This window comes from Xenopus laevis, chromosome 8S (assembly GCF_017654675.1).
Source record: "Xenopus laevis strain J_2021 chromosome 8S, Xenopus_laevis_v10.1, whole genome shotgun sequence".
Taxonomy (NCBI): domain Eukaryota; kingdom Metazoa; phylum Chordata; class Amphibia; order Anura; family Pipidae; genus Xenopus; species Xenopus laevis.
The window spans coordinates 56,179,002-56,192,684 of NC_054386.1; the positions used below are offsets into that span (position 1 = coordinate 56,179,002).

Genomic DNA, 13,683 nt, shown 5'->3' on the forward strand with positions numbered 1-13,683 from the left:
CCTTGTAGGCATTGTTTGCCCAGTTTTTTTGGACGCAGCCACTGAAGCACAGTTGCCATAAAAAATATGCCATATAAATGCTGAAAATAGTCATTTTTCGCCATACGTTGACCTTGTAGACATTGTTTGCCCAGTTTTTTTGGTTGCAGCCACTGAAGCACAGTTGCCAGAAAAAATATGCCATATAAATGCTGAAAATAGTCATTTTTCGCCATACGTTGACCTTGTAGACATTGTTTGCCCAGTTTTTTTGGTTGCAGCCACTGAAGCACAGTTGCCAGAAAAAATATGCCATATAAATGCTGAAAATAGTCATTTTTTGCCATACGTTGACCTTGTAGGCATTGTTTGCCCAGTTTTTTTGGTCGCAGCCACTGAAGCACAGTTGCCAGAAAAAATATGCCATATAAATGCTGAAAATAGTCATTTTTTGCCATATACGTTGAGTCAACGTATGGCAAAAAATTACTATTTTCAGCATTTATATGGCATATTTTTTCTGGCCTCTGTGCTTCAGTGGCTGCGGCCAAAAAAAACTGGGCAAACAATGCCTACAAGGTCAACGTATACACTACTACAGCGGTGGATACGGATTACGTAAAATATATTATGGCTGCTTGAAAAAGTCACTCCGGTGTTTTTTCTGGAGACGGTAATATTATGGATATTTAGACAGAATGTGAACAAGGTCACACAGCTAGATGGCGGGTTGAAGAAAACAGTGTGCAAATAATGCCTACAGGGCAAATAATGCCTAAAAGGTCAACTTATACACTACTACAGCGGTAGTAAAATAAAAAAAAGTAAAATAAAAAAAAAATGAATATTAAAAAAAAAAATTAAAGTTGGTGCTGCTGAACTACTAGGAGCAGCAGATTAGCACACCAGTCCCACTCCCCAACACTGCTAGACTAATAGCACTGGGCTCTTATAGTAGTAGTAGTAGTAGTAGTAAAACAACAAAAAAATAAATAAAAGCAGTCCTTACAAGGACTACTGTTATTGCAGCAGTCAGCAGATGAGATCAGAAGCAGGACAGCTGCCCACTGCAGCTACATACAGAGCACTGCAGTAGAAGGTAGATTACTAGCCAGCAAAGCTACCTAAGCTTAAATGTCCCTCAAACCCCTGCAGACTTCTGTCCCTCCAATAACAGAGCAGTATCAAAACGATTACTAGCCAGCAAACTTTCAACTGTCCCTGAAATCACTAACAGGCAGCAGCTCTCTCCCTACACTATCTCTTCAGCACACACAGGCAGAGTGAAAAAACGCTGCAGGGCTTCGGTTTTTATAGGGAAGGGGAGTGGTCCAGGGGAGAGCTTCCTGATTGGCTGCCATGTACCTGCTGGTCTGGGGTGAGAGGGCAAAAAAAAGCGCCAACAATGGCGAACCCAAAATGGCGAACGTCGCGCGACTTCGCGAACTTCCGGCGAGCGCGAACACCCGATGTTCGCGCGAACAAGTTCGCCGGCGAACAGTTCGCGACATCTCTAAACAAGAGAATAAAAATAATGGCATCCGAGATTGGGGGAGTGTAAGGGGCCTATTTATAAAGCTGTGTGAATGGATTTATCCACAAATTACATAATATGGTGTAAAACAATAGGCATGTATATTTAAAGCTGTGAACTTCTACGTACGTGTGATTTGATGCCGTGCATCACAATGCCACGCTATTTGTAAAGGTGTGTATTTTTTTATTGAAGCTGTCCAAACAGCACATGCCATTATTTTACATCACCTCAGACCTGCGTGTAACCTATTAAATGTGTAAGATTGTAAATGTTCATAAAAAGGCCTTAAAACAAATTACGTAAAAGACTTGATGGCAAATGTAGCAGTGGCTACTTTTTCTATGCTGGTATTTTACGCAGATCTCCGAGGTCACCTTAAATCAATATACTGCTGTAAAAATGGTCAGGATTTTGGCTTGTATTCAGACGCAGTTATGAGGCAATGGGGTACACTGGGGTTTCCCACAGCTTTAAAAACAGGCATCTAACAGTTAAGTTCTAAAAAACAAGGGTTAAAGAGAATAGGACAGAAGGAAAAAATGACATTTGTAGTCTAATGTGCAGCCATTAACCTCCCCATCATTGGTTCTGACTTCAAAATCTCGCTGGCACCCAACAAAATGATGCGTTACTGAGTTGACAGAGCTTCAAACTTCAACCTCACATCAATGTCAAACAAGGCTTGACAGCAGTTATTGCATGGGGGGGGGTAGGTCCCTTCCATCACAAAGTCTCTCTACAGTACAATCAATATCTATGGGCATTTTTTTTTAACATTATTGCCACTTTGAGAAGAAACCATTCCTATATCAGCATGGCTGAACCTTACTGCCAGTCTTGGCATTAAGGGGATTTTTAAAGAGAAAAAAAAACTAGATTTTTTTTGTGATATACTAAAGTCTGATGGTGTTAAAAGTCAGAATAAAAAAGTAATTCAACTCAGACCTGCCGAGATCATGTTTCTCATCAAAACTTTGCAGACACAAGAATTTTTTGGGAAAATTTCATGATAAATAGGGGGGGAGAAAGTTTGTGCAGATTTGGTTGTGAGTGGCTTACCAAAAGTAATCAGATTTGAAAAAAATTTGGATATGACCCCCTTAATGTCACCCATGTAAAAATGAGATGGCAGAGATTTAAAAAAAAAAACTAAAAACTAAAGGGAAACTTTTATATCTTTTTTACCTTAGTGTGTCCCATTAGTATCTGGATCTGTTTGTATATCCTCCAAAACAGCATAATGCAGAAAACATCCATGTGCAAATATATTACCGTGCTTCCTCAATGCAACAGCTTTTCACTGGTGCAACCAACGGGCTGGTGGTTTGGCATCCCAGACACTGACTCTGGAATAAACTTCCAGAGATCTCTGGAAGGAGCCAGTTGGTGGCAGCTTTAAGGTTGAGAAAGCATACTAATAAACCACCAAAAGCCTAAAAGAGCTGGAGGCCTCTACAAGTGTTGCTAATGGTCTGTGTTGGGATCACCTAAAAGGACTCAGCAAATGAATAAAAGCCACTGCAGAAGGGAAGATTGTATGCTGGCACATATGCAGAATAATGGGTATAAATTAACAGAATAAACAAAAGGGTTTCTTTGGAAGAAAAACAGAACATAAAAATAAAGCTCACCACAGATTGATCATTAAAAATGCAAGTCTGCTCACCAAAGTAATGAGGAATGAAAAAGTTTAGTATTGTTCCCTTCATGACTTGTCATCACTAAGAATATCTACAAAACAACAAAAGCAGTGAGCAAAGACTGGCAGGTCCACCGAGAAAGACTTTCCCTTTACAGGCACAGCTCAAAAATAGGTAGAAGAGTGCACAGACTGACAGTTAAGTGGTTCATCTCTAGTGTCCCTGGTGTGCCTGCTTGTAAACACACGCCGCGCTGACACAAATGGAAATAACTCAGAAGTTCTGGAAATGTGCAGGCAGTATCAGTTGCAGTCTCTCTAGTTTTACCAAATACTCTAATTCCATGAATTCAGCCTCTATACAGTGTAGAGAAATGCCTTGCATTCACTTTGTGAAAACTCAGATGATGAATTGCAATTAAAAAAAAAAAAGTACAATAATGAGGGTATAATGATATGAAGATGGGTTAACTCCTTCAGTGCTAGAGGGACTTGACATATATGGAAATCCCCACTGCAGCTGCAGGCCTTAACATTTACGATGGGCGAGATTTCTTCAAATGAATGCAGGTTGTGCAACGTGATCAGGCTGCTCTTGGCTTCCCTTAATAACGAAGTGGCTGCTCTCTAAAAATGTGCAATATTTCCCTGGAACCAATAAACCACAAGCCATGATTTTGTCACTAGCACACACAGGAAGTGGAATCCTGAGAATGCCACAGTATGGGCATGTTTCATGGTCACAAATGAGCTTTTCAGAGAGAAAATGAGTCTTGTGGAGATTTTCGAAGATGACCAGTTCCTGTTTTCTAACAGGAAAAAAACTATTTTTTAAAAAGAAAGTTTTTAGTTAATATTCCTATCTTACTTAATTTTTGGTCCTTTCATAGTTTAGTTGCGACTAGGCTTCTCCGAAAAAAAGTCCACCTATAAATATAATTTTCTTCTTTATATATATATATATATATATATATATATATATATATATATATATATATATATATATATATATATATATATATATATATTTATCTCTGTATTATTTTTTGAAAGGCGTCAACCTGCTGAAGTTTTGCCAAAATGGAGATTGACTTCTCCTGGGTTCCGTGAACTCAAAAACTTGTGGTTGAGAAATGCCATCGGTCACCAAATACTGTCCTTGGATGGCCCCGGGTTCCAAAGGGGGCGGATATGCTGGAGGAACGGAGCGAGGGCAGCTGACACCAGCTAGGAAAGAGAAACACAGAGAAAGGACAAATTAGTCTTCCATTAAACAGAGAGAATATATTTTAACCAAAAACTTATCCAAACCAGTAATAGATAGCATGGTAGGTCTGGGTTACCAAAGCCTAGCTGCCAGTGGTTTTATAAAGTAACAACTAACCTATCAAAGAATCTTATCTAATAGGCATATAAGTAAATATTTCTCTGTTACAAATTCCTTGAGCCACCATTTTGTGATGTTGTTTGAGTGCTCTCACTGATCACCTGATACAATGCAGGAAGTAGGAGTAAGAGTAAAAGCTCTGTCCATTCACTGGCTGATGTCACCTAGCATGTATATGTGTCCTTGGTTTATGTGTGAGAACAGTGACTCATATAAGCCAGAGGGAAGGACCTTACCCCCATATGTACTAAAAGGCACTAAGTTTGCCCAGGAGCAGTAACCGATAGCAACCAATAAGATGATTGCTTTTAAACAGGTGACCAGTAAATGCTTACTGCTGATTGGTTGCTATTGGTTACTGCTCCTGAGCAAACTTAGTGCCTTTTATTACATAACCCCCATTATTAGTACTTAAAATGGCCATTATGGAATTATTCAGTGGCACATACTGTAAGAAAAATATATACAGTACATACCTCCCAATATTTGAAAAATATAAAGAGGGACAAAAACATCAAATGTTTTGACCACGTCATTTATGGCCACACCTCTTAATTACCATGTCCATTTTACAAAATTTGGCAGGTTATGCAAGTTTGAACACATTCTTGAGAGTTTTAAGGGCAAGTTTTATGTGTTATAACAGGTTTGCTAATGAAGCTGACATTGCAAAGAGACTTACTTATCTTAAATTGTTACAATTGTTTCTTTGCTGAACCTAAATTGTTACAAATGTATTGAAGTGGAGCTGCTCAGTGTTCTGGGTTCTGTAACGGGCCCGAAGGCACAGTAATAGTGTAGACCAAAGAGGAGACCAGACCAGGTTCGAGGTACAAGAGGGTTTATCCAAAGAATCGTCAAAATACAGGCAAAAAGGTCAGACCAGGCAGAAGACAAGCGGAATCGTAAGACAGGCAGGAATCGGTACACAAGTAATCAATATAGTAAATAACACCCAGGAACACAGTAACAGGAACCTATAGTTGGGCAAGGAGTGGAAGGGGAAGTGAGTTTAAATAGTCCCAGGGTTGGCGCCAATTTTTGACGCGCTTGCGTCAGACGCAGACGCCAGCGTCCCCACGCTGACGCCTTGACGCCGGCGCCCGATTCTGACGCCGGCGTCCGTTCCGTCGCCGACAACCAATCCCGGAATGGGAGGGAGGTGAGGTCATAGACCTGCGTCCAGCAAGAGCCATGTGGTGAGGTAGGCGGTCGCCATCTTGGACGCCATCTTGGACGCCATCTTGAGAAGCCGAGGTAGATTCCATTACAGTACCCCCCTCCTTAGGGGGGGCCTCAGGACCACCGAGACTAGGGGAGAGAGGGAATAATTTATGGAATCTACGAACCAAGATGGGCGCATGGACATCTGAGCTCCTGACCCAGGAGCACTCCTCGGGACCGAACCCCTTCCATTCGATGAGATATTGAAGAGTGCCCCTGGAAAGACGAGAGTCCAAAATCTTCTTCACCTCGAATTCCTGGTGACCATCAAGCAGGACTGGAGCTGGGGGAGAAGAAGAAGAGGAAGAAGATACAGCAGGTTTGAGAAGAGAAACATGGAAAGCATTTGGGATCCGCATCTCAGGAGGGAGTTGAAGACGAACCGCCACCGGATTGATGACTTCAATGACAGGAAAGGGACCGATGAATCTGGGACCAAGCTTGGGGGTCGGAATCTTCAGGCGGATGTTACTGGTGGAAAGCCAAACTTTGTCACCAGGAGCATAGGGTGGAGCGGAAATCCTCTTCTTGTCGGCAGACCTCTTCTGGACCTGGGAGCTCTTCAGCAGATTAGAAGAAACAGCAGCCCAAATAGCCATCATGTGGGCAGCCTGATCGTTGGCGGCAGGGACATTGGTGAGGAGAAGATCCTGAGGGAATGCCAATGGATTCTGACCGTATACACAGAAAAAAGGGGATTGATGTGAGGAAGAATGGAAGGCGTTGTTATGGGCAAACTCAGCCCAGGGAAGGAGATCCGACCAATCGTCCTGGCACAGGGAGACATGGCAGCGAAGAAACTGTTCTAATGCCTGGTTCACTCTTTCAACGGCTCCATTCGACTGTGGGTGATAAGCAGAAGAAAATTGCAAGGAAATGTTGAGAGCTTTGCACAGGGATCTCCAGAATCTAGAGACGAATTGTGAGCCTCGGTCAGAGACGATCTCGGCAGGAAAGCCATGGAGACGAAAAATGTGTTGGATGAAGAGCTTGGAAAGTTCAGGAGCAGAGGGGAGTTTATGGAGGGGAACGAAATGAGCCATCTTGCTGAACCTGTCAACGACAACCCATATGACAGTGTGACCGGAGGAAACAGGCAGATCCACAATAAAATCCATGGCAAGATGAGTCCAGGGACGAGATGGAATGGGTAAAGGAAGAAGAAGTCCTTTGGGGGGAGAATGTCCAGATTTGGAAGTGGCACAGATGGTACAAGAAGAAATGAAGTTTTTGACGTCCTTTCTCATGGATGGCCACCACACCAGGCGAGAAAGGAGTTCGGTAGTCTTTTCCACTCCGGGATGGCCGGCCTGTTTAGAACTGTGAGCCTGAGAAAGAAGAGACTGACGACAATCAGGAGGAACAAATGCAACCCCAGGAGGAATATTGTCAGGAGCCGAAATTTGAGCGGAAAGGATCTGTGAGGCCAAGGAGGGAAATAGAGCAGCGACGATCTTGGAGGGAGGTACAATGGGTTCAGGATCTTCGGAACAGGGAACTTCAGGAACAAAACTTCTTGACAAGGCATCAGCTTTTCTATTTCTAGAGCCAGGACGAAAAGTGATAATGAAGTTAAAACGGGAAAAGAACAATGACCATCTGGCTTGTCGGGGATTCAGGCGTTTGAGGGATTGGATAAATTCAAGGTTTTTATGGTCTGTAAAGATGGTCACGGGGATGGAGGATCCTTCCAATAAATGTCTCCACTCTTCCAGGGCGAGCTTCACTGCCAATAACTCACGATTCCCCACATCGTAGTTCTGTTCGGGGGAAGAAAATTTCTTAGAGAAGAATGCACAGGGGTGTAACTTCCCATCCGAGGATGATCTCTGTGATAAGACAGCTCCAGCTCCCACATCTGAGGCGTCAACTTCGAGGAAAAAAGGAAGAAGAAGCTCGGGGTGTCTGAGAATAGGTGCAGAAGAAAAGGCAGTTTTCAAGGATTCAAAGGCGTCCAAGGCTGGAGGAGGCCAGTGCTGTGGTTTACCCCCCTTGCGGATAAGGGCCAGGATGGGAGAGATCTTGGAAGAAAAACCTTTAATAAATTGTCTGTAGTAATTGGCAAAGCCAATAAACCTCTGGATAGCCTTAACACTTGTGGGGAGGGGCCAATCAAGAATTGCCGAGACCTTGGCTGGATCCATCTTGAAACCCTGCTGGGAGATGATGTACCCGAGAAAAGGGATGGAAGATACTTCAAAGGAGCACTTTTCAAATTTGGCGAAGAGACTATTTTTTCTTAGGCGAAGAAGAACTTCCTTCACTTGGGAGCGATGCTCGTGGAGATCTTTGGAAAAGATAAGAATGTCATCCAGATAGACGACAACGCTTTGTCCCAACAAGTCTCTGAATATATCATTAACAAACTCCTGGAAGACCGCTGGGGCGTTACAGAGTCCAAAGGGCATGACTAGGTATTCGTAATGCCCGTCTCGGGTATTGAAGGCGGTCTTCCATTCATCCCCCTTACGAATTCTAATGAGGTTATAGGCACCCCGAAGATCCAGCTTGGTGAAGATCTTGGCCCCTCTTAGTTGATCGAAGAGTTCGGAGATTAGGGGGAGAGGGTAACGGTTTTTAATGGTGATCTTGTTTAACCCCCTATAATCGATGCATGGTCTCAGACCTCCGTCTTTTTTTTCAACAAAGAAAAATCCGGCGCCAGCAGGAGAAGAAGAAGGGCGAATGAAGCCTCTTTGGAGATTCTCCTGAATGTAGGTCTTCATGGCGGCCGTCTCAGAGGGGGAGAGAGGATAGGTGCGACCCCGGGGAGGCATGGAACCAGGAAGAAGTTCGATCGGACAGTCATAGGGTCGGTGAGGAGGAAGAGTCTCTGCAGAGCCCTTATTGAAGACATCGGTAAAATCTTGATAGGCGGATGGAAGGGAAAAATTGGAAGACACAGAAGACACTTTGATAAGAGGTACGGCAGGCAAACAGTTCTGAAGGCAATAGGGACTCCAGCGGGAGATTTGCATGGATGACCAGTCAATGACTGGGTTATGAGTGCACAGCCAGGGGAGCCCCAGAACGAGTGGAGTTGAAGGGCAGTCAATGAGTAGAAAGGCCAATCTCTCCAGATGCATGGTGCCCACTCTTAGAGAAAGTTCAGCGGTGGTTTGAGAGATAATGGCCGAAGACAGAGGGCGGTCATCAATAGCCAATACTCGCAGAGGAGAAGCCAAGGGTTGTAGGGGGACCGCATGACGAACAGCAAATCCTCTGTCCATAAAATTTCCAGCAGCACCAGAGTCCAGGAACGCTTGCACTGGGATTTTCTGGGAACCGAATTGGATCTGTGCCGGAAGAAGAAAGCGTTGAATAGAAGGTTGGGGAGTATAACAAACACCACCCAGATAGGTCTCCCCAAACCTACCTAGGTGCTGGCGTTTCCCGGCTTCACCGGACACTCATGGGCGAAGTGCGATTTACCCCCACAATACAGGCATAGACCAGCAGCCCTTCTCCGTAGCTTCTCCTGTTCAGAGAGACGAGCCCGTCCTATCTGCATGGGTTCCTCAGAAGATGGAGCAGAGGAAGCAGAAGCCGCAGGAGTAGGAGAGGGAGAAGCAGTAGCCGGGTTGAAGAGTAGGGGTCTCTGGAAGCGGGGAGCCAGTGTGGATTGGAACCGGGGATACTTCTTCGAACGCTCTCTGTTGAGCTCGACTTGAAATTCCCTCTGTCGGGTGTCAACCTTTACGGCCAGCGCCACCAGATCCTCCCACCGAGAAGGAATTTCCCGGGAGACCAGGTCGTTTTTGATACGCATGGCTAGGCCGTTGTAGAAGGCGGCATGGTATCCATCATTGTTCCAGGTGGTCTCCGCCACTAGTGTGCGGAACTCGATTGCGTACTCAGGAACAGAGCGAGTGCCTTGCTGGATCTGGAACAAGCGAGCCGAGGATGACATAGCTCGACCAGGGGCATCGAAAACGACCCGTAGTTCACGGATGAAGGCCCTGGCGTCGTCAATCAAAGGGTCCCTCTTCTCCCACAAAGGTGATGCCCACTCCAAAGCCTTCCCCTGCAGGCGAGCAATGATGTACCCCACTTTAGCCTGTTCAGATGCAAACTGACCTGGCAGCAGGGCGAACTGGATCTCGCACTGGTTGATGAAACCTCTGCATGCATCAGGGTCGCCGCTGTAGAGGGGAGGCGCAGGAATGCGAGGCTCCGAGGGTTGGAGTGGGCTTGCAGGAACGGCCACAGGGACCGGGGCCACAGGTGATAATGCCGACAGCTTGTCCAGGATAGCTTCTAGAGCCTGACCGAAGTGCGACTGCTGGGCTTCGTATGACTGCATGCGGGAAGCCAAACCGCGGATGGCGCCACCGACATCAGGTGGAGCTGGAGTCTCCTCCAAAGGGTCCATGGCCCAACTATACTGTAACGGGCCCGAAGGCACAGTAATAGTGTAGACCAAAGAGGAGACCAGACCAGGTTCGAGGTACAAGAGGGTTTATCCAAAGAATCGTCAAAATACAGGCAAAAAGGTCAGACCAGGCAGAAGACAAGCGGAATCGTAAGACAGGCAGGAATCGGTACACAAGTAATCAATATAGTAAATAACACCCAGGAACACAGTAACAGGAACCTATAGTTGGGCAAGGAGTGGAAGGGGAAGTGAGTTTAAATAGTCCCAGGGTTGGCGCCAATTTTTGACGCGCTTGCGTCAGACGCAGACGCCAGCGTCCCCACGCTGACGCCTTGACGCCGGCGCCCGATTCTGACGCCGGCGTCCGTTCCGTCGCCGACAACCAATCCCGGAATGGGAGGGAGGTGAGGTCATAGACCTGCGTCCAGCAAGAGCCATGTGGTGAGGTAGGCGGTCGCCATCTTGGACGCCATCTTGGACGCCATCTTGAGAAGCCGAGGTAGATTCCATTACAGGTTCACTGTCAACAAAACTCTTATTTTAATAAAGTTTTAGAAACTTTGTATTTATTTCTGGAGAAACTCTGGACATTTTAGTACACAATTTCTCCCCTAGAAAAACAAGAATGAATAGCACTGCTGTAGAGTCATCAAGGTGACTGAATTTGAGGAGGGGCTGTTGTGGCGAGGGCAGGTTAGTGAGGGATTGGTGGAGAATGGGGTGCTATTATGTCAAGATAGCAGAGAGGCAGGAAAGGGAGGCTAAAGAGGCAAGTGGAAGCAGTTGCAAGAGGTACTTGCCATGGGTGCTTTGGGATTTACCATATTTGCTAATTTGTACTGTGAACACTGGTAGTATGAATATGCTATTGCTTGTAATATGGATGTATTGTTGTATACATGTTTTAAATATATTAAAGCATTTTTTAGCTCTTGCATATATCATGGTGTGCTACATTTACTAAGGTGTGCATTTGGCTATTCCAGAAACAGAACAGAGATTAAACCAGAAACGGGAAAATTAGAGGTTAAAGGCATGTTGTTATGCTCGTTAAGAGAATCATCTGAATAAATTTTTACATTTATGTACCAAAATAATAGTTCCAGAAATCACATATGGGGGAGATTTTATAAAGGAAAACCTGCAAGTACCACCTGTTTTTTCCCCAGTATCATATTAAAGTTTCATTGTAAAACAGCCCCATGGTGGCAAACTGCTCGCTCCTATGCCATGTGAGCTTTACGTGCCTCTTGTTTCCTTGCAGCAAGCAGCTGCTCGAACATTTCTCCCTTATTAATATTGCAGGCTGTGTGAGTGCCTGTGAGCACATCATCGAGGCAAGAAAAGAGAACTGCAGTGTATCCAACTGGGGTTGCCCTTACAACTCCTTTGAAATTTGCACTTTATTAAAAATCTTCTTATCTAAGTGAAAAATGCCAGGCATCAAATTGGATCTTTTTGTCCAAATAAACAAAACTGTGCTAGAAGCAAGGACTGTACTTTTATTGCTTGTTTTTTTGAATCAGCAAGTGAATTTAAATTGGGGGACATGTTTTTCACAGCAGACAGTGTATTTGCTGCACTTTATGAATAAAGACTGGCCAAATTGGGGATGTTCACACTGGAGAAGAGGCGCTTAAGGGATGATATGATAACTATGTATAAATATATAAGAGGATCATATAATAATCTCTCTAATGCTTTATTTACTAGTAGGTCTTTCCAGCTGACACAAGGTCACCCATTCCGATTAGAAGAAAGGAGGTTCAATGTAAATATTCAGAAAGGTTTTTTTTAACAGTGAGAGTACATAGTACAAGGTGATCTAGGGACTGGTCCGGTTTCCATCTTGAAGGAAGGAAGGAAGGAAGGAAGGAATTTTTTTTGGAGAGGCTTCAAATTGGGGGTTTTGTCTTCCTCTGCATCAACTAGCAGTTAGGCAGGTTATATACACTATAGACAAAGGTTGAACTAAATGGACATTTGTCCCTTTTTTCAATCTATATTACTATACAACTAACTGTATTATATTAGTACTGCTCCTCAGTGCTGGTGCCCTCTATGCAAATAATCTTATGTTGGACTCAGATGCCTTGGTGAGAAGGTTCTAGACCTAGGTAGTATGGTCCTAGAGGGAAGGTGGTCACAGACAATTAGCTGCACCTGAAAGTGCAGATGAGCAAAGGAACAACAATATTGACCATGCCCTGTAATTATGCCGAAACAATGCTCATGTACATCCTTAGCACACCCCTTGCTTTTAACAAACTGGGGATTATACATAAAGAGACTCATGAAAATGCAGGTGTGCATGCCTGGAATAGTCCAGGTGATGCTGGAAGATAATATTGCCTACTTGTATTTACTGCAACAAACTGTTGTTAAAACAATTAGATCTCAAAGACACATTAACAGTATGACATCACTATTTTATATATCATTTGACTCTCAAACTTGTCATCTATGAGATCATGAGCTTTTATCACAGAAGCAATTGGACATGTGCTTAGCAATCTGAGGACAACACTATATAATTTATGGACTTATTTAAACTGAAAAATCATTAAGCGGTGAAAGTCCTACCGACAAACCATTTAATTTCCTTGTAGCTACACTAAATTCTTAGTAAGGTTACACACATCCTCCTGAGCCAAAGGACTTTTCATGAAACTCCCCTGTGGGCTATAAAATTAACTGCAATGCTTACTGTATGCTGTTGGTAAAAGCACTGTGCCAGACCCATTTTATTACTCACACAGAAAGAAGTCCTGCTAGATAGATGCAAATTTAACTCCTTTACGAATCACTGCCGATGTTAAAGCGGAAAGTGCATGGTCTGAAAGTTTTAAGTGCCAACGGGACCCGTCAAACATAAACATTTAGTCTAAAGCCATCCCTAACTAGCAGCGCAGGCAATGGAGCATATTTAGTGGCACAGGAATAATGACTCTCACTGAAATCAATATCAGCACATAAGCATGTTCTTTTGAATGTTACTGCTGCCTCCTTATCAACTTCCACATCATTAAAAACTTGAAAAGGGATGCTCACCTTAACTTTTAACATGTTATAGATGGTTCAGGGGTCCATAAGCGAAGGGGAAAAAGTTGGCCCAGTAAAGAGAGGCTGAACAAGGTTAGCTGTGATGCCCCCATTCCCCCCCACCCTAGGTGGGATCAAGAAACATCAGATCCCAAGCTGATGAAGTTAGGCTCCTGGATGCACCTAGCTGAGACTTGCTATTTCTTTATGATTTTCACATATAACCTTTACTTTTCTGCCTATTACTAGCCTGCAAATCGTTTTGGGATCCATAACCCCTGGTAAACAGAATATGGATAGGCTATGAGGGTTCAATAAGGGTTCAATTCTAGTGTGTTTTGTCTTTCTGGACTCTCCTATTGCCTCTCCTATTGATGTTTCATTCTGACTTCAAACTGCTGTGTGGTTGCATTTTTAGACTAATTGCAAATGGTTTTAGAATATTGTGTCTACATACGGTTTCCAAAGATTTTTCTCAAGAGACCCAAAGTAACTTAAAA

At 43.9% G+C, this 13,683-nt stretch overlaps 1 protein-coding gene across 5 annotated transcripts in view; it reads right to left on the reverse strand.

The window, feature by feature from the left end:
• Positions 1 to 1,424: 1,424 nt before the first annotated feature.
• The window catches only part of LOC108700542 (rho guanine nucleotide exchange factor 9), a 258,564-nt gene continuing 246,305 nt past the window's right edge, over positions 1,425 to 13,683 (reverse strand). For 3 of the 5 annotated variants that reach the window (XM_041575080.1, XM_041575083.1, XM_041575082.1), the window contains one exon: positions 1,425 to 4,382. In XM_041575080.1, coding sequence (XP_041431014.1) covers positions 4,195 to 4,382 — 188 coding nt within the window. In that variant the 3' untranslated portion in view covers positions 1,425 to 4,194. The remainder of the gene's footprint in view (positions 4,383 to 13,683) is intronic. The other 2 variants (XM_041575084.1, XM_041575081.1) reach the window with 2 other exon arrangements.